At 38.1% G+C, this 22,225-nt stretch overlaps 1 protein-coding gene across 1 annotated transcript; it reads right to left on the reverse strand.

Annotated features, from left to right (window-relative positions):
• Window positions 1-221: 221 nt before the first annotated feature.
• On the reverse strand, window positions 222-21,322 carry LOC124145149 (serum response factor-like). Its single transcript, XM_046514840.2, has 8 exons — window positions 20,862-21,322; window positions 17,235-17,498; window positions 7,435-7,723; window positions 6,796-6,918; window positions 5,814-5,903; window positions 4,807-4,992; window positions 2,853-2,917; window positions 222-2,310 (listed from the first exon to the last, which is right to left on the reverse strand). The coding sequence occupies exons 1-8, from the start codon at window positions 21,237-21,239 to the stop codon at window positions 2,236-2,238; spliced, it is 1,470 nt and encodes a 489-aa protein (XP_046370796.1). The 5' UTR covers window positions 21,240-21,322; the 3' UTR covers window positions 222-2,235.
• Between the last annotated feature and the right edge of the window lie 903 nt (window positions 21,323-22,225).

The raw sequence follows: 22,225 nt of genomic DNA on the forward strand, positions 1-22,225 counted from the left end.
TTTTGCATAATATACCGTACTCGACATAATAAGCGCCCAGGGCGCTCTCAAAATTAGAAATAGGGGGCTCTTATTAGAATATTATTTTGGTGAAAAACAATTGAAAGATTGTAAATTTCGTGGTCTATGCTGACAGCCTGAAATGTAAATATACGACAGATATGTTTTTCCAGAATTTAATTTCCCATAATTAAGGATGCATATAACACACATATTATACACAAATAAATAAGTCTTGTGTACACTGAATCATCAGAAGGGGTGCTAATTGGGATTGTTCACTAGCCAATATATTAGCAAATATCGCCGTGGGCGCTTATTACGTCGAATACAGTACCAGGATTTATCAAGGATTTCAAATTAATTGTCTCTGACAGGCAAATTGGGGACAAAAATCCTTATTTTGTTAAACATGTTAAAAATGTGGATTTTTTTAAAGCTGTATTTTCATAAATTCAGAGGTATTTTAAAACTGTATTTTGAGAGTGCATGCATCTACTCATGACTCATCTAAATAAGCAATCTCACAGACAAATTGTGAAAACGTGCATAGAGCTAAAATAGTGATAAGCTGACACATACCTTCACTATAAGGAACAGGTCAGTAGAGGCACTTATATATTACATCACTGTACTGTCATCAAGACAACGCCTTACAACACTGATTTCCGTGGCACTGGACAACAAGACAGTACAGGCCTTTCAAGTTGAAACGTAATGTTGAAAAATAATGATCATGATATTTTCAAATTTGGATGTCAAGTGCCAGTGATTTTGTTCAGAGATAATTTCCATGACAATATCCAATGCACTCTACAGCACACCAACAAAACATCGTTCACCTTTGTCAAGGTGGTGACAAATTTAGAACGGGACAATCACTAACAAATTTTACCACTTTACAAAATACTCAATAAATGGAAAAAATATTTCATATTTAACATGTTTAAGGTGTGAGTAAATATGTAAATCAATAAGTGTGTATGCATGAAGCGCTAGTAGGAATCCTCGATGAATTCACTGAGGAATAAGGCTAAGCACTGAGATTCTTTCTCAGCAGATGTCATCCTTAATTCAAACTTAAAGATTTGCTGGCTAAGAAGGTGCAATGTAACAAAAAGCACACAAATTTTTCTTCTCCAAGTTCCAAAATGGCAAAATTGATTTGGTATCATAACCATAATTTTATACATCATAATACATCACCATAATAAAGTTTACAACTCCCAATACACTTTCGTTTCAGGTTTAGTGGTTCATTTGAGTGGTTGAACCCATTTTAGATAGCATAGTCTATACCTGTTAAAAGGGAAGAAATCCACAAAAGCATCAAACAGCCAGAGACACTGAGGTGTGACCTAGGACATAATGTTCATCCTCATAATCATGATTAACTTTAATTCATGTTACATTCTGTGAAAGTGTAAGAATGGAAAAATGACAATCAAATTTACTTTTTTGGCCAGCACCTCAACAATGTTCAATGGCACGTTGCACTAATTCATGATGTTTTTAATTTCATCATGCAAATCACATAACAATGTTCATAGTTAGTACAAACTTGACAAATAACAATATGTATTTTGGCAAGCATTGAAAGCACTATCCCGATAGGGGTATAAACATATCCACACACAGACCAGGGGGGCTCCGCTTCACACATGACCTTGTCTAGTAGTAAAGGGGAGACAACTCTAAGTGGACTCATGCACTGAATGCTGTGATGGCTCAATAAAATCATTCAACATAAAACTGACCAATCCATCCAGGGTTGCCTTTGAGGTCAACTGTCTCAAAAGGACTGACCATTGATACATCCCATACTGAACAGAATTCCTGTAAGTTCATGAAACATACACCACAAATTTAGATTCAAATGCAACATCACACATTTTCGCCATTGAATTTTTCATGATTTCTTTCATGTAGGCTGTGTACCTTTGGGTCTGAACCACCTAGGTAGATATGAAACCTTTGGAAAATGCCAATCCCGGATGATCCTGTATAAACAACAATCCTGGTCCATTTGGATGTTACCATGGTTACAGAGGCAGGCATGGCTATCACCGGGCAAAAGGCCATACCTAACCAGGCACCATCAGAAACCATTGCACATTATTGTCCGTCCCCATTCCCACGTAACAAAGGGTGACGACATGTGTTAAACATCTGTCACTGCATGGCTCATCTTCCTCACAAGGGTTCCAAACACAAGACACTGAGGCTTCCGAGACTTCATTTTCGAGTTTTCTTCACAGGAGGGGGCGCCACCTCCACTGTCTCTTGGTGAGCTGTTGCAAGGTGGAACACCTGGAAGCAAACACATAGTAATGTGATCAATGTACCAGAATACAGTGACACCGCTTTAATCAGGATGGTATCTACCCAATGAAATTGTTCAGATTAACATGTAGTCTGTTTGTTGTTTATTGCCACACTTATTCCAGCAATATTCTAGCTACATGACGGTGGATGCTAAATAATCAAGTCTTGACCAGACGATCCAGTGATTGATAATTGTGAACATTGATCCATGTTGTCAGGGTCCGATTGATCAAGCCTGACCAGGCGATCCATTTGGTCGCTTCATACAACCAGTATAAGATGCTGGGGATTAATTATAACCAGGAATCAGCGCAAGGATAAATAAACCATGGGTACAGGGTAATGTTCCTGTATAAACACACTGACGTTTCTGATATGTAGTAATCTAGTAGAAGGTGGCGTTTCTAGACTAGCAAGCTTTCAGTGTAGTTTGTGACAATGAAAAATCTTCACTGACACCTAATTAAAAATAATGATGAAAAGAGATAATAAAACTCTATTTATTTCTCAAAAAAAGATCTACGTACCTGTCCTGAATTTGCCAGTGACACGGGGACTGGAATTGTAATGATCTGCTGGGTTCCACTACCAACTGGAACACAAACAGAATAGAAATATATAAATCACACAGATAGAAATCACTATAACAGTAAGTCCAATAAGGTGTATCATATATCGCGGTCTTAATGGCATCTATAATACAATCTAGCCTATAATGAGACCCCCTTGTAGAAACCTTAAAAATCAATGCAAATTTATATAACCCGGCTATACTTTGATCCAAAGAAGAAATCAGCAGAGCATAGAGAGTCAAGAAAAAAATGTGTTTGTCTTTGGTTTTTTCTTCCGTGCTTTGTCACATGAATAGCTCCAGTTCATGGTAGTTTGGGATCCCATTGAGGACATATCATCGCAACTAACGCACAGCTTGTTCTTTAACGCAAAGTGTTGATTGATTGTCTGTTGTTAAATGCTGCAATCTGCAATATTCCAGCTAATGATGGTGATCCGTAAATAATCAAATAATCGAAATTTCTATGTCGCTGATATGTCATATTTTGTTAGTCGCCTCTTACAACCAGCATGAGTTGCTGAAGACCAGTTCTAACCTGGGTCAGGGCTAAAGCAAAGCAATATTACTTAATATCTACATTTCCTCATGTGGTGCATTAACCAGGGTGTGACACAGACTGTTGGCCACTTGACCCAAAACTAGTCTCACAACTTTTACATTATTCCCTTTACTTTTCTTATGACCTTACTAAATTTATTTATTTTTCGAGTGGAGAAAAATAAAAGTTCTTTTCCTTCTGGTCATCTCTACACTGTTTAAAGAAAGTAATTTGCTGAATGTACCTGAATGTACCTTATCTTTAAAGTTGAGAAAAACTTGTGTTTACGATCCATTAAGTTTCCAATGCATATCAAAACCTATACTTGTTGTATATTGTGATATTCTTATTAACTATCATTTTATATGTACCGTTTTATGAATTCAGTGAGGTGAGGTGAGGTGAAATGGGGTTTAAAGCCCCATCTGCGGTAGGACCTACCGCACTCTAGTGGGCGGAGCTTATACGAGTGATCTGACAGGTCAATATGACGTGATGATAACACACACATTTCATTGGTTATTGCGTAAACGGGTGACGTCATGTAAACACCCACCCACTTGGGCCGTTTGACAACAAGGACGTAAGTTTTAAACTGATGTTCTGCTGCTGTTCTGCCGTAAAAATATACAACACAATACACTTTGACCACAAATGCATTAAATGTGCCACATGTACACATGACCATGTGCTTTGCTATTTATAGCGCAAACGTAAATAAGCTCCGCCCACTGTGATCGATGCAGACGACAAACACGATCGATTCGATTTTTTAGGATAAAACTACAGAAAATTTATTGACTTATATCTTGATATGGAGCCATTTGTTGTATCCATGGTTTGTCATTCAAGTTGATACGAAGTTTAACGGTCAATGGTGATCTTGTTCCCGTATGGTTTTCAAAAAAGTCATTGTTCGAAACTGAAACACCGCCACCTTGCAGGCTATTTATAGTCAGGGTGGGGCTTTAACGTCGCGTCATGAATTCAGTATGTATCTATATATATACACGGCTAGCTTGTATAGTTTTCCATGACAATTTCAGCAGTATGTAATACTGCATAATAAATGTTTTTGTTTATGCTAAGTCAATTATAGTATGCGTACTTCAACGATAATGTAACATTTGCTGCTTGCCTGTACCTGAAAATATGGAAATAAATAAAAAAAATTATTCCCTTTTCTTAAATTAGATGGAAATATCCCACCGTGTCTCAATGGCACTAAGAATGGTAAAGAGCACAGATTTTCTTAAATTTTAACAATTCTTATTTCCATAATAATTTTGACTCTTCAAAGTTGGCAAGAGTCAATAGCGTGATGTGTTTTTCAACCCTTGATTCTACCCATGGGGTGAGTTCTACGTGCCTTGCTGGTCCTGTTGCTGCATGGAGATGGCTGTTGCAGGCTGCTGGAAGTTGAAGATGGTCCCCCGGTCCTGTAACGTGGCAGTGGGAGTGGCATACACCACACCCTGGGGTGTTTGGTACATCACAATCCCGGGGGTCATTGCGTTGCCGCTCATTGATGCTGATCCTGGAAGAAGTCCATCTGCTACAAAGTAGTTGCAGATAGGGAATTGATTAAATCCATAAGTCATTTACATGTATCATGATGTATGTGGAATATAACATTCAATAGTCATCTATAGGGGAAATATCACATAGGGAATCTTTAAGTGGAATTAAGTATTCACAAGTAGTCACATTCATACATAGTCTATGGATGTAATAAAACACTCAGATGTCATCTACAGGTGGAAAAGCATGTAAGTTATCTATATCATCAATCGTTACATGGAATAACACATTCATATGTCATCTATACATGGAATAACACATTCATATGTCATCTATACATGGAATAACACATTCATATGTCATCTATACATGGAATAACACATTCATATGCCATCTATACATGGAATAACACATTCATATGTCAACTATACATGGAATAACACATTCATATGTCATCTATACATGGAATAACACATTCATATGCCATCTATACATGGAATAACACATTCATATGCCATCTATACATGGAATAACACATTCATATGCCATCTGTACCAGTGTATACATGGAATAACACATTCAAAGAAATTTCATCAATAGCAGGAATTAAAAAAGTGTTCAGACGGCCGCTTTTAGCAATATTCCAGCAATATCATGGCGGGGGACACCGAAATGGGCTTCACACATTGTACCCATGTCAGGAATCGAACCTGGGTCTTCGGCGTGACGGGCGAACGCTTTAACCACAAGGCTACCCGACCGCCCCCTGTTTCACATTGACAAGATAAAGATTAATCAGACAGAACTGTGTTGTAGAAGCTGTGTTTGTTTCAGATTTACAGTTTCAATACTTACCCGATACCATGGTGATGTTGGAGGGAGTGGTTGATGCTGATGAAACAGGTGATTGAGATGTGTCACTGCTACTTGTATTTAACTGACTACCTGCAACATTAAAAAACATGTCCATGTTTACACGCTTCAGAAGATAGTCATATTTTCAGCTCAATGACATCATACAACTACTGATAAATAACCACTTGTCTGCAATCATGGATGCACCATGCAGGGTTCAATGCTTCCTCAGTAGTAGCTGTTTCCCCACAAATTGCAATAGTTAATGTAGCTAATCTTTAGGAGTATATCAATTTGGCATTACCAATTCTTTTCTTAATCTATGAATGAGCTTGGCCCAAAAAATGAAATATAAAAAATATTATATTTTATTGTACTGTTTGACAGTTTTATTGTTTCATAAAATGTTTGTGATTTTGATTTACTCTGCTTTCATGAGTTTTGACCAAAAAATCCTGAAACAATTTACAATAACAATAGATAATGATGTTCACCTTGATGTGTTAATATAAATTGGACACATATTTTAATGTCATAAATTTCTTATTTTCATATTTCAGTGCTAATCAACTGTGCTATATAAATTAATAATAAAGTCTCACCTTAACTTATCTTAATTTTTATTAAACTAGCCTGAAATTTGTTTTCAAAGAAAAATACCTGTATTGATTCTGATGCCATCAAAGCTATCATTGTTTGTTATTTAACGTCACACTCAGCAATATTCAAGCAATATGTAGTCTGTAGTCAGCACCAAACAATCCAGTGATTATATAACTAAGTCATCAGGGAGTGATGACACACAATCAACCCAGTCACCAAACCTGACCACCCGATCCATTAGGTCATCTCGTACAACCGGCATAGGTTGCTGGGACCTATTCTAACCTGGAACCCCACAGGGTTATATAGAGACAAGCAACTTATATGAAGTCAAGCTGTGTCTTAAAGGGGCGGTCTGCATCTAATTTCTTGCACATACCTGCAACCGAGACGAGCTGACTTGAGGGTATCCTATACACTGTCTGCTGATGTTGTTGCTGTTGTTGCTGTGTTGTTACAACAGCCTGATGTCCCTGCTGTATAGGAATAGTGATGGGGGTACCTTTAACACATAACATGGTGATATACAATCCGGTGAAGTGCAATTATACATAACTGAGTGTTCTAGTTTCATAAGAAATACACTCAACATTAGGAGGTTCAGTTGACCATGAGCCAGGGCTTCATTTTATTCAAACCAAATAATACTACTAATACTAATACTACTAATAATAGGCCATTTATATTGCACATATTTCCACACCACACAGGGCATACTCATAGTGCTATTATTACCCCGGTCACTGGATCAGTGTGCACTCAAGAATCATTCTCAGCTCCCAGGGGAGTATACAACCCAAGCTGCCTGTTAGGCGCTAGAAGGTAAACAATCACATGATATGGAGTTAAATGTGCCACACGTCCTAGAATTGGACCCCTGTGGTCATTCCCCTCCCCCACCCAACCTAATTAATACTTTAAGTCCCCTCGTCTCAAAAACAGGTAACTTCCTGCAAGGCCTATCCAACCAAAAAGAAGCAGATCTAGGCACATAAGGGAGGCAACTCTAGCAACTCACCAGGGAGGATAAGTCCAGCAGGAATCTGCATGGAGATGTTGGTTGCTGCAGTTGCTGTGGCTGCTTTCGATGAGGGTGGTGCATGTGACACTGTGACAGTGTGTCCAGTGTTGGCCTGCTGGACAAAACTTGTGACCGTGGGTTGTGTTGTGCCTAACTGTACTGACTGAGAGGACACGGCAGTGGGCTGGGTGGTCTGGTAGGTGGACTGGTCAGCTTGGACCATACCGGAGGAGACCTGGTACATGGGCTGCTTAGTCAGACCTTCCTGGATCACCTGGATGCCGGCCTGGAGGAACAAACAAGGCTTACAGTGAATAGGGTTTTACATTGACAGACCATTAGTCCTTCAAATAAAGTTACCTAATTTAAATATACAAAATAAAAAGTAAAATATCATTCTAGACTTGAGTTGGACTCCTTTTTTTAAATATATGCTCCAGGTTCTGGGAGACACTAGGTTTTACACTGCTTTTGACATATCAGGACAGAGGACTCTATAACCATGATAACTGCAGAGTTGGGCCTCATACATTGTACCCATGTGCGGCGTCAATCCATGTTCTAAAGTACTACAAGCCATGCTTGAACCATTAAGGTACCCCTTCACCCTTAACACAATTATAGATAGTGATTATCTACAGTGATTAATCAGCTGAAAAAGAAATTAGATTGTGTTGCAAATATACTGGTTGAGAAACATAAATTGGTTTTGAAGTGATGGGAATAATTTCATGAAATTGTTTTCCCAGTGTTCAGCATCACAATAGTTATATCCGAAAATCTAGCTCAGTCATATTTTTCTGCATTCTGTTCATCAGGCAGTGTGATTGTTGTATCACAATATCCACTGTTAGAAGGCACAATACGGGAGAGGGCGGTCGGGTAGCCTAGTGGTTAAAGCGTTCGCTCGTCACGCCGAAGACCTGGGTTCGATTCCCGACATGGGTACAATGTGTGAAGCCCATTTCTGGTGTCCCCCGCCGTGATATTGCTGGAATATTGCTAAAAGCGGCGTAAAACCATACTCACTCACTCACTCACAATACGGGAGAGGTATCATGTCTTTCTCACAGCTGTTAGGATACATGTCGAAGAGAGTGCTGCAGAAATTTACCGATAGCCTTACAATGTCCAATAATCCAGTGTGTATTTTCAGATTTCTTTGTTTATTAGAGTATTAAATGCCTGGAAATCGACAAATCCCATAATGTTGACTTCACAAAGGACTGATCACTTACCATATAAAGATATCATGAGTGTTGATAAACTATTGGGAAAATGTGATTAGATATGCAGTATTCACAAATAATAATACAAAGACACACTCACCGTCAGAGGTATCATTGTTACAATGCTAAACATTAATCTGCAATAAACTAGGATAACCACGACAACAAGCATTTCGACATGTTCTGTAGAAATACAAGAAGTATTATTAAACACTCATACACTCATGACTATTACTGCAGGCCTGTGCAAATATCGCATATCTTGCCCAGAAATAACCCATCAAAATGCTCAGTTTGATTTCTGTGTACATGCTACATGTTTAACTCAAAAGTAAACACCCCACCCCCATATATTGATAAGGGTGTACCCATACCTATCACGAGGTATCTCTGATTGTAGTGGCCTGCTTCTCTTACTGAAGTTAAGTACTAGGTCTATGCTGTTAATCATAATATTAACATCCTTTTCCACATACCACATGTAGCACTAAGAGACTGGCCATGTATTAATATTTGGGGGGAGGGGGAGGGAATAGAGAAAGAAAGATTAGTCGTAGGATTGTATCATATTTCGCTGCACCCCACCCCCATTTTATGTGACATCTTTAATAAAAGGATTAATTTATTCCAAGAATATACTTTTATCCGTATACTGCCTGTGCATGTTTTATTGGACATTTCCCAAGTTTTGTGTGTTTGTTTGTTGTTTAAAACCGCAGTCAGCAATATTCCAGCTATATGATGGCGGTCTGTACATAATCGATTTTGGACCAGACAATCCAGTGATTGACATCATGAGCATCGATCCAAAGAATTGGGATACGATGACATGCATCAACCAAGTCAGCGAGTCTGACCACCAGATCCTGTTCGTCGCCTCTTACGACAAGCATAGTCGCCATTTACGGCAAGCATGGGTTGCTGAAGACCTTTTCTACCCCAGATCTTCATGGGTCCATTTCCCAGGTAGTGTATGCATAGTCATATAATGACATTTTTAAAATAATTACTTCACTAGTTCATGTGCATAATTCTATTTCACAAAGGACTTCTCGTAGGTTTTTCTTTACCATCATCAATTGAGAATCTTATGATCCATGATACCAAATAATAAAACTGAAAATACTTATGGAAATCTTACTTCCAAAGTAACCAAGGAAACAGATAAGCAAATTGCTTAATTATGTTTAGCATTTATTTAAATTCCACTACAAATAGGTTTCTTCAAAGTGGAATTTCCTGCTAAAATGAGTCACTCAAAACTACATAGTGAGAATGCACAGTTTACCTTCAGTATGATTTACACAAGATTATTCCAGTTCAAACAGAGGGGTAACAAGTTGTAAAAAAAAAAACTGATTTTTTTTTTACTTTCCGGGTACAGGTTTAAGGCAATTTAATTTTCAACTTCAATTTCAAATAAACATTATTTCAAGATCTGCTAAACCGTTTTGACAATAGATAATCTTTCCCATCATGTCTAAGCCACCCCTATTCAATAAATGGACTGTCCCAAAGCACAGCTGTGCTTGCTCTAATGACAAGATTGGGCTGGGGGGATGGGGAATGCATCTTCCCTGTATGTTGCTGGCCAGATGCCAGTCAAACCATCACAGATTCCTGGAAAGGGCAATCAGCCAAATAGAGACTAACAGCCATTTCTGTCAGGTAGTCTCCTTCCCAAGTCTCAGCGCCACTACAGTCTGTACTGGAAAAGCTACCACTCCATTTAACATGTTCAAGGTGTTACACAGGGACTACGCTCAATAGTCCATTTCCCATCTACGTTAGGGCCCTGTTCTACAAAGTGATCTTAGCACTTCAGAGCTCCAGATAAGCTGCGTATCTGCGTAAAATACGCATCAGAAATGCAGAAAAACGCAGTGAAATAAAATACGCAACGAACACTACAGATACGCTACAAAAATATAACTTGTGCGTATCATCAAAACATTGTAAAGTAACCCTGCGTATTCGATTAGCAAATCAGCAACTTATTTTGAAATTATATACAGACATTCCGTCAACCTTGCAAAACTCCACGATGACAGTTACATCATGATCATTTGCCATCATACTTTCTTGTGGAAGTATCGCGGCATTTTTGAGTCTTATAAAGCTATTGAACCCACATGACAACAGTTTACAGGGACTAGATGAATAGTGTTTTTAAATATTTATCTTAATAAATACCCACATGTGTTAAAACTAGTGGGTAACATGGGTAACAGAAATTTGAATACCTAGATAGAATTACTGATACCCAATGATTTTAAAATGGATGGGTAAAATACCCACACGCTTATCTGGAGCTCTGCACTTTGACTATCATATTATCAATATTAAAGCATGGGAGTTACAATTGTCTCAGCACTAAGGTGGCTTTGTGAAAAGAGGCCATTAAGTTAGTAATTACTCTCTTGTAAGAAACATTGTCTCTATGTAAATAGGGTACACGTTACTTTTACACTGGTATATACCCGTGAAGATCCGGGTCAGAATAAGTCTTCAGCAACACATGCTTGCCATAAAATGTGACTATGCTTGTTGTAAGAGGCAACCAACAGGATTAGTGGTCAGGCTCACTGACTCGGTTGATGCATGTCATCGATCCAAATTGCGTATATCAGTGCTCATGATGTCAATCATTGGATTGCCTGGTCCATTATTTACACAGACTGCCGTCATATAGCTGGAATATTGCTGAGTGCAGCTTTAAACAACAAACAAAACATACCGTATTCGACGTAATAAGCGCCCCGCTCTAATAAGCGCCCACGACGACATTTGCTAAGATCTCGGCTATTGAACAATCCCAATCAGAACCCCTTCCGAGTGATCAATGTACACAAGACTTATTTATTCGCGTATAATATGCACTCGTGTGTTTTATGCACCCTTACTTATGGGCATTTAATTCTGGAAAAATATATCTGTCGTACATAAACATTTCAGGCTGTCAGCAAAAACCACGAAATTTATATTTCAACTGTTTTTTCCACCAAAATAACATTCTGATAAGATCCCCCTATTTCTTATTTTGAGAGCGCCCTGGGCGCTTATTACGTCGAATACGGTAGTTACAAGTAATAAATTTGAGTTGTGACATCATGTCTATGTAATTAGAGTAAACATAATTATTAATCATCATTTCCATCACTCCATCATCACTTCATTGTATTGTGGGACAATAATTTCTAACTTTTTTTTGAAGAATAAACTCACCCAACCATTTTCCACTTGTTGAAAAAATTAAACAAGGGCTAGTATACCCTTTTGTTATGTCTCATGAATACTAACATGTTAATTAACGTGACAACATATGAATGAAAAATTGTCATGAATTGTCAAAGTAAATTGCACAGATTATAAGAACAGTGAAAAACATAATCCCAGACATGTGTGCATTTTAATTGTGAGTATTGTGATACCTGCCAATATACATGATATACTTGTATATGTTTGATTCTGGTTTCCAGATTGCTATTTAGTCCCCCATGTGTTTAACCTGTCCAGTATATAAAATAATCCTTGACAAACACAACACTAGTTGATAATACTGCAACCCATAACAATCCAGGTGCACATTTAAAGCAAAAGGCATTTCATTTGATTGATTAAAATCCAATACGTTTCACCAACTCCTGACCCGATTTTCAGCATCTAAACTTAACAAATCACTTGTTGTCGGACTAAACCAGGATTAGTTCTCTTGTCAGGTATGATTAATGTTTAAACATACATATTTGACGTAATAAGTGCCCTGCTCTAATAAGCTCCCACGGCGATATTTGCTGTCACAGTGAACAACCTCAATTAGCACCCCTACCGATTGATCAATGTACACAAGACTTATTTATTCATGTATAATACGCACTTGTGTGTTATATAAAACCTTAATTATGGCCAATTAAATTCTGGAAAAATATATCTGTCGTACATGAAAATTTAAGGTAGTCAGCATAAACTACGAAATTTATCTTTCAACTCTGTTTTTTTCACCAAAATAATATTCTAATAAGAGCCCCCATTTCTAATTTTGAGAGCGCCCTGGGCTTATGCTTATTACGTCGAATACACAGTATTCAAAAACAACTTATAAATGATATTAATACTTTTATTATTATAGTCACCACAGATACAACTTATAAATGATGACTCTTCCCTAGCAACTGGTTTTCATATACTAATCAGCTGCTGGAGCAAAAAGTAACTTTTCTTAGATTTTATAAATTTGCAGCTCTTGTGTGCTACCTTGTTGCTAATTATAGCAAATATTTTTATTTATGTTAGTATAAGACAAAAGTACTGCAATTTGTACTTCAGAAAACGGCGGTATACTGCTTTAAACACATACCTCAGTATACATGGTATATTGATAGTATCACACACAATGCACTCGGTGAACAACGCATTGAGACCATGACAAAAGAAACATGTCAGCTTGGTTTGTGCTGTTTGTATGACATGAAGCAACACAAAACCATATACATGGAAACAGCTTTATAGCTCTCTGATGGTATTCCCATCACCGTAAATCTGTCCTGTATGGCTGAAACAGACTTTAGCCCCGAAATGACCCTTAACCTTTCCAACAAATCCTCCCGAAATGCATCATCACACAGATAAGCAGGAATGAGCAGCTACCTACATGGTGAGCTGCCAATTATGGCCCAGAAAAATCTGGGTCTGCTTTCTTACCTAGCAAGCTAGGTAGCAGGCCCACACCATATAAGGCAAGACAGGCCATATGTAACAGGGTGAAGGGAGGGGTGCAGGGGGAGGGGGAGCTTTGATGTCAGTTGCCAGGTTACTCATCCCCTGAATAAGGCAACTCTACACCAGCAGGGCTGCTCGTACAGACACAGCCAGATAGAATCATAGAAGCTTGAAGCTACAGGTCCATTGACAGCTGCCTGCCACTGTCGACTAGGACCATCACACTGTGCTATGCATGGGATTACTTGCCAGCTAGCATGCTGCTTGCTTTACTTATAAATGTCTTCTTGGATGCCGATACCTCTAGAAATATATTCTTATGTTTCATCTTGGTGTAATTAATTAACAATTTTAAGTGTGGATACAGCTTTTCTCAGAGGGGAGCATTTTGTGATCATGAGCTAACATAATAGTGCTGAACAAAAGCAAATATTCTCATTCTGTGAACAAACTGTGTGTTCGGTCATCTTTTTTTTGTGTCCAGAAAACATATCCCAAAATGAACACAAAAACTATCATGTATATAAAACTTACAAATGTATAAATATTGCGCATGGGTGAGGATGGTTTTTCATATGTATGACCCTGGTCATGGCAATACATGATAGATGGTGTATTTTGGTGCATGACTGTTGATTTCTGTATACAGTGCAACAATGATGTAAGTATCTATTTTTCTGATATTACACAGAGCTTGTGAAATAATAATAATAATAATAATAGCGTGCCTATTCAATACCCTAAAAAAGCACAACAACATCACCTGTCAATGTATTCAGTGTGTACTCAATGGACCTTCTCAACTCCCTGGGGAGGATAAAACCCAAGCCGCCTTTGAGGGGCTACAAGTTTAACAGTCTCAACCTTTCGGACACCCAATAACCGCTGGGTGAACAGAGGCATATTTAGGAAAGAGTCACTTGCGCCACATGCACTTGTGTGGGTGGCAGGACCAAAGTCCTAAATACTTTCAGCAGCCAAGCCGCCGAATGCAGTCATCCATCCAACTACTCTCCGCGACCAATGTTACTTAACTTCACCTGATTTGTGGTCTGCGCTCTCTAAACCATGGTCTCTGGACCATGTGCCAATGCGTTACAATGTATTTGTCAGCATTAAATAAAATAGAGGCTGTGTCAACAGCTTGCGCCAATGGTATGCCTGGACATCTACCAGAGGCAATATGGTAGTCAATATTATGTACGATAATCTCAGTGGGTGTGGTTGACAATATTTTTCCGAACTTTAACTGCCCACTTCAGACTGTAAGGGTCATAACAGTAACCATGGTAACATGGCAATAGAGCCATGGAAAAAGGCATAACTGTATGTTAGCATTTGAAAAATCTTGATACAGTCAATTACCATGATTACATAATGAATGGGGGCAATCAACAAAGACCTAGACTTCATGTGTCAAAGATCTGTTATTTATTTCAGTATGTTCAAACTTTTTTTCTAATTTTATCCTATTAAATAGCAGGGGGTGTCAAATTTTCAACAGGTTTTTATTTTACTATTTTAAATGATTAAGTTATGTTGATAGCACAGTAACACTGCACTGGTCTTATTGTAGGTCTCTTTTTCTCTGCCAGGCGGAATGCAACTAACTCTGAACCAAAAAACAAACAAGGTTCCCTTTTATCTTTTATATCAAAAGGCAAAACAACTTCTTCACTATCACGACAATAAAGCCACAGTTTATTGGCAGATTATTTACTAATCCTTAATTTTCATGATTATATTCAGCTAATTATATTTTTTTAAAGGATGCTTATATTTTGTCATGCATTGATTCAATAGAGAAACACCACATTAATAACTCATTGGTGGACATCATAGATATTACTTAAATATTTACACCAAAGTAAATTTAGGAAAGTTGGGAATAATGATAAGTACACAATGTAAACATGTGATATACAAAAACAAAATCACTTCCATCTTCATCAAAATCTGGGGGCACAGGCGAGGCTGAAGACGTATCTAGCATCCCTTCTTTTAAGAAAGACACATATGGCCAACTTAAAGGATAATTTGGACCCATTTCCTAAATTCTTGGATCTTCTGTTACAACTTATATAAGAAAGATCAATGGGACAGCAGAATATTCCTGCATTGATTCTGACTAAGGACATTCCTGAGGGTTGGAGTGTGTACTGTGTTGTGTACACAGACTGGGGTTAATTACTGCCCTGAACCCTCTGGCAATGGCCAGCTGTTTGAGGGGGAGGGGGCACCAGCGGACCAGATACACGGGTGTTGGGTTTCACCCCAGCACCACATCTGACATACCCTACGGTGCAAACATCTTACCATGCTTACAGTGCCACAACCTCCACACTAATTAATTCAACTTGTTACAAGCTACAAGCTACTGCCTAATGTGTCATTTGGTAATATTTAGACATGTTAATTTTTCAAATCATCTGTATGCCATTTAAGAGACTCTACACTGGTGTGGTTAAATAATATGAAGTAGAACAAATCAGCTATTGTCTTCAGTTGTAATATCTAAATCATATATTTACACAGAAACATATATTGTGAAATTTTTTTTGTTTCAATCAACTTCTCCTCATTGCAAATGTGTTGTTTTTTTTAATTTGTTGCATAATGCAGCACTCAGCAGTATTCCAGCTATATGACAGCAGCCTGTAATTATCAAGTCTGGACCAGACAATCCACTGATTGATATTATAAGCAACATGTTTGAACATGCAGAGGCTATCATGTCTTACTACAGATCATAGGACAGGCCTCGATGTTAAAATTTTTTCCAGGGAGCCACTTGGCTCAAGTGTTTTTTTTAAGGAGCTAAGAAAATATGTAGGGAGCCAACCGTACAATTAGTTAAGGAAATTAAGTCATACTTCACCAAAAACAACACAAACGTTTGCTGGGACAAAATCAATTCTATTGATAAGTCCCAATCAACTTGTGCATGTGCTTGTGGTACTATTCTGTATTTCAGACAAAGTAATCAAATGTCTTTTCAGAGTGACACCTTGCAGTGAAGTTAAGGCAGCTTCTGTTCATTCGACAGTGTGGGTTACTGTAGTAAACATTCAAAGTTAAATCAGTACTTTCAAAATATTGTGCATAGCTTCCGCGTACCTGGCTACCATGCCGGGCCTGGGGACAATACTGCCATAAATCTCACCCCCTATCCCCTGATTCATTATCCAAACCATCATGGCACTTTGTTGTTGCTTATACTAGTTTTAGCTGGGCAAATTTTGAAAACAAACTTTCCCTGTATCGGATGATCAGCCACCCACCATGTTGCGCAAAAATAAACAACATATAGCATTGTGAACGCTTAACACTAGCGCCGTGATTAATAACCTTTAAGCGCTTCCTTCGATCAATGCGTGGAGCTGGTTTTACTGGACAAGTTCGTTTACTGATATTTATTTTTCAATCATGTTGTCAATTTTATGACGAAAACTATTTTAGTCGCAAAACTTGTGTTAATGACGAGGCGCAAGCTGGTGACTGACATGAAAATACTGATTGCAAACTACGAAAATAGGTCACTATGGTGACCAAATTAGTCGCAAAATTGAGGGCTGTAGGATAAATGTTTCGTATTGTTCTCTTGTGCCAAAAACAGGATATACTTTATATCGCCTCTTCATCTTATTTCCGATTATAGGACATGTTGCATATCATTTTTGTGTGCAGATAACAGGAAATGCCTTATATCATATCTTCATTTTACTACAGATCATAGGATATGGTTCATATCATTCTCTAGTGCAGAGAACAGGATATTTTTTATTGTATCTGGATTTTACTATGGAACATATGAATGTTCTCTGGTGCAGATAACATTGTGATCACTACCTTTGAGTCCTCCTCCCCAACTGTGCATGTGAGTTCTGTCTCCTCAAAGCCAGAGGGGTTCATCCTCTGCTCCACAGCCTGCTGTTGTCCGGGGCTGAAGGGAGGGGGGTCGGGGGAGTTGAGGCAGGTTTGTATGAGTGCTTTCCCACTCTCACTGGTGATCATGGGCTGGAGTTTCCTTGTGGCAAAGGTGTACACATGACCAGTTTCACTGGCCACAAGCAGCATAACCTGCGTCCCCGTCAGAGTGGACAACTCATAAGCCTGCAACAAATGAGGATTTATGAAGTTTTATGTGTGTGAATCATATGGCCCCAGTCAATGACTTTAGCCAGTACTCTGGCTACACATAACAACGCTAAACCTTACCATGCTTACTGAAAATGATTCTTAGAGCCATATTCAGGCTAGCAGACACAAAAGTGTATATAATAAATTATCAAGAATTTCACTACCACCTACCATGAAATTTCCCTCCACCTGTCTGACTGTCTGGCAGATAACCTTACAACTTCTTATGTTTTGCATTATTTCAATTGAATCTAGACGTGATTTGTATCTCAGTTGTTGCGTTGCTATTTTACAATATTCATTATGCCTGAATGTGGGCAGGTAACTTTGAAGATGGGCAGGAAAGACTCAATGTTCACCTGCCCAACTGTCTTGATGGGTTTTAAAATAATTTCAAACACTGATGTCCACAGATAAATTGAACATGTTGAACAGTTCTAAAGTATGAAATAATTATAAAACATAAAGAGCCCCATATTTTCTCAAAAAGTTTGATGAAAATATAATAATGAATTTAATAATACATTTCTTGTGGCCTAATCATGCTAATGTGGATTCTTTTAACCAGCAACTCATCTTACATCAACATGTTCACACAGGAGAACCACCCACCAACCACCTAGTTGGTGGGTATATCCCTGCTACACAGGTGTTCTATACTACACCAGTTATGTCACATTTCTATAATCAGATAATATTATGAATTTACATTTGTGCTGACATACAACTTTGGTTGATCAGATAAATAAAAAAACATACATTATTTTTATATTTATGTTATTTGGCATGTGGTTGCTTTGATTGGTCAGTTTGGTTGGAAATACGTAGATGATATCACCATGATTATTGTCTAGGATGTTAAGCTGTTTACAACAGCTTGCATGTGTATGTATTTACACCCGAGACTGATTGGTTCCTTTTGTAAGAGGTTTACAGTTGCCAGAGAGTACATACAATGCACAGTTAAACAGTGCTGCCCTACTTCAGCAACTCTATGTGTGTGGATGGTAATAGGGCTGGGATGGGTAAATCGGGGACCTGGATTGGGTGGGTACTGAGTAGGACCCGGGTAGCCACACTACCCGGACCTTGATGTAAGTCACCTGATATTTTGTTTAATGACAAAAAGTTTCTAGAGCTCTATGTATGGTTACACTACAAGTCACTAATGTTCTCATTTTTTTCTGACCATGCACCAATTCCTTCTGACTTTTCATATGGTTGAATAAAGATTGGTTGGTTGGTTGGTTTGTTGTTTAACGCCGCACTCAGCAATAGTCAAGCTATATGACGGCGGTCTGTAAATAATCGAGTCTGGACCAGACAATCCAGTGATTGACATTTTGAGCATTGATCCACGCAACTGGGATCGATGACATGCATCAACCAAGTCAGCGAGCCTGACCACCCGATCCCGTTAGGCGCCTTTTACGACAAGCATAGTCGCCTTTTACGACAAGCATAGTCGCCTTTTACAGCAAGCATGGGTTGCTGAAGACCTATTCTACCCCGGAATCTTCATGGGTCGTTGAATAAAGATATAACGTTAGTCAACTTCAAGTGTATGAATGCCCAGATTGTTTGATACATGTACCTAAATACATTTTGCCATGTCATGGTCATAAATTCCCAATCAGACATTTTCTACAAATCTCTTGAGACCTACAGTACGTACCTGGCCAGGGTCGGATAATAGGGGGGTGGGCACCCATGTAGGGTCGGGTAATAGTGGGGTGGGTACCCGGGTTGTAAATTTGGACTCGACCCAGCCCTAGATGGTAACCATAGTAACAAGAAACAGACTTATTTTTGTGACATGCCATCCTGATTATGAATGTCTATATACCCAAGGTGCCAAACATATAAGTTATAATGACAGCCAGTAGAAATTACACCATTGAGGTGTTTCTTTCAGGCTAGCAAACTTTCCAGGTTTATTTCTACTCCTGGTAACAGTACTAGTAATACTTCTTGAACCTATAACATTAACATTTATTTACCAAGTCAGTAGTAATCTTCCAACCCTCAACATGTTCCACTTTATTTCTACAACAATGACTGATATGTAAAAAATACTGTCCAAGGAACAGTTTATTTACAGCAGAATCCAAAACGAATGCACGCATGAAAAGAGTAAGCTGTTAGGAATGGCTCAAGCATTTCATAGTAATTGTAAATGCAAGTATCGCATTCGACGTAATAAGCGCACCGCTCTAATAAGCGTCTACGGCGATATTTGCTGATATATTGGCCAGTGAACAATCCCAATTAGCACCCCTTCCGATTGATCAATGTACACAAGACTTATTTATTCGCGTTTAATTCGCACCCGTGTGTTATAATGCACCCTTTATTATGGGCAATTATAAATTCTGGAAAAATATATCTGGCGTATAAACATTTCAGGCAGTCAGCATAAACCACAAAGTTTATCTTTCAACTCTGTTTTGTTTTCACCAAAATATTATTCTAATAAGAGCCCTCTAATTCTAATTTTGAGAGCTTACTGGTGCTTACTACGTTGAATACGGTATGCACAAAATCTTAAAAAAAAATCAATATTTCATCAATAAAGGTATTGGTGGTTGTACTTGTAGCTATCTATTCAAAATATACCGCATAAATATTATATGTAGCAATAGTAAGTAACATGAGCAAAATATTACACTTGTATACTTCAGTGCACTGCATAACTCAAAGGGTACACTTTGTGCTCATATTTAATTCAATACATGGAATGAATGGGAATGAATATAATTGGATAGTAAAAAATCTCTTTCCATTTATGGTACTCGTCGCCTGTTCTATTTAAAACACGCTGATCAATGATATTTTACAATGCATACTATAAGGACACGGCCGTGCTCTACGGTTATCAGCTGATTGTTCTAAATATACATATATCAATGTATTATTCAAGACCGTGTGAAACGTTGTTGCCATCAAAGTTGATCAAACCCTGCAAATATTCGAGTGGGCGGTGAAACAACCCATACTGTATGTGCAACATTATTAAGTAAAATTCAGTTGGAATCTCTGAAAAGATTATCAACTGTCATCACTCATTTGTTGCATTAAATTGGAGTCACAAAGCTATTCTTTAGACAAACAATGACGTAACAATGACAATTTCGTGCTGCTTGAGTGAAAACACGATAGCACGTGTTTACAAGGGATTACTGTTAGCGTACAGTCAGCTGTCAAAATAGAGATACAACCGCCCCTTGTATGCATCACATGAATGAAAACGTTATCTACACGTATGCTAACATGAATCACATACAACACAGTGTTGACATTTTATATCCTGCGCATAAAAGAATATGTAAAATGTACCTTTTTCATGATTCCCGTTTTCCGCTTGCTGAACGTTGTGTATCTCCTCAATTTGTTCTCAATGAATTCCATCTTAATTTTCACCCTGCCTTTCGTCTTTTTTCCTGGCTTAGGTCCAGCGAGAACGGGTGCCATGTTTTGTAAACCGGGTGTAAGTTGCATTTGTTGGTGAACTTGAGATACAAACGCTCCATCGGCCCCATCGGAATCCGAATCCTCTTCTTCTAAACTTGTCGGATCAACGTTCTCTAAAATTAACTGTTTCTGAGCATTTGCATACGCTACCTGGTTAGAAGCGTGGCTTCCATTAATTCCAACAGGAGTTATCAGCTGTCCTCCACTAGAAATAGGGGTGTCGGTGTGCGAAGATACCTGCATCGTGGTCGTCGGCAAAGGAATAATTTGTCAATTTCCTTACTACCTTGTTTGTTGCATCGCCATAAAGGGAAGAAGACCACAGTGCACTGCAGATTAGAGCGCGGAAGAAAATAGTTCCAAATAATAGCAGATACTGGTCAAATTACGTATTTTGCACATCTACAAATGCTCAATTCGGTTCATTAACAACATTAAGCAACATTTGATCAGATTGTCGATGTTAGTTATGAATTATTTGTATTGGCGTATGAATATGAACAACGTGTCCTCTTTGGGCACGCGCCATGTATGGCAAAATGGGGAGACCAAATATGGTTTCCACGGCCAAATACGGTGACTCGGTCAATCAATTCCATTGAGAATGAAAACCTAGAAGGTTATGCTACACACCGCTACGATATTATTATGAGGTTACCATTGATATGGTAAATTCGGCGCACATAATGAGATATGTATATGACAGTGGCTGTTTGACAGGTGCTTGTTCATAAACTAACTGATTAGTGTGCAGTGACAACAAATTTGACAAATCGGTCAATGTGACATTTAGATAATTCGATTACAAATATGCAGTGTCACGTAATAAATAATAAGGCTATTTAAAGAGAGGAAACGGGACGAGATGTTTGTTTGACGTAACGATGTTATTGTCAGTTAAAAATAACCACATTTTGTAAATTCTACATGAGGCAGCGAAGAAATATATATAATTATATAGATTTTGTTCAAGAAAAAGCTATTGATCTGCCTATTATAAGTACACATGAATCGTTCATGCAAGTTGAAAGACTATTTAATGAATAATTCACATAACATTAAAAATAATAATTTACACTTAATTACTCTTAGTAACTGAAACGCTAAATGCACTATATATGCATATGCAATAAATAATACGTCATTCGCCACATATCCATATTCTAAAGGATCGACTGCCCCCAATATAAACTATTTTGAGATGAAAATACAATTTAATTAAAAATATT

The sequence above is a fragment of the Haliotis rufescens genome, unplaced genomic scaffold (assembly GCF_023055435.1).
Source record: "Haliotis rufescens isolate VD_foot unplaced genomic scaffold, xgHalRufe1.0.p SCAF_3, whole genome shotgun sequence".
NCBI classification, from domain to species: Eukaryota; Metazoa; Mollusca; class Gastropoda; order Lepetellida; family Haliotidae; genus Haliotis; species Haliotis rufescens.

Bases quoted from the DNA above. Each gene is read 5' to 3' on its own strand.
- LOC124145149 (XM_046514840.2), bottom strand. From the start codon at position 21,239: ATGCAGGTATCTTCGCACACCGACACCCCTATTTCTAGTGGAGGACAG. The intron at 6,919-7,434 runs GTGAGTTGCTAG...TATGTGTTAAAG, and splicing joins TGCTGGACTTATCCTCCCTG to GTACCCCCATCACTATTCCT. The intron at 5,904-6,795 runs GTATGTGCAAGA...TTAATGTTGCAG, and splicing joins TCAGCTCGTCTCGGTTGCAG to GTAGTCAGTTAAATACAAGT.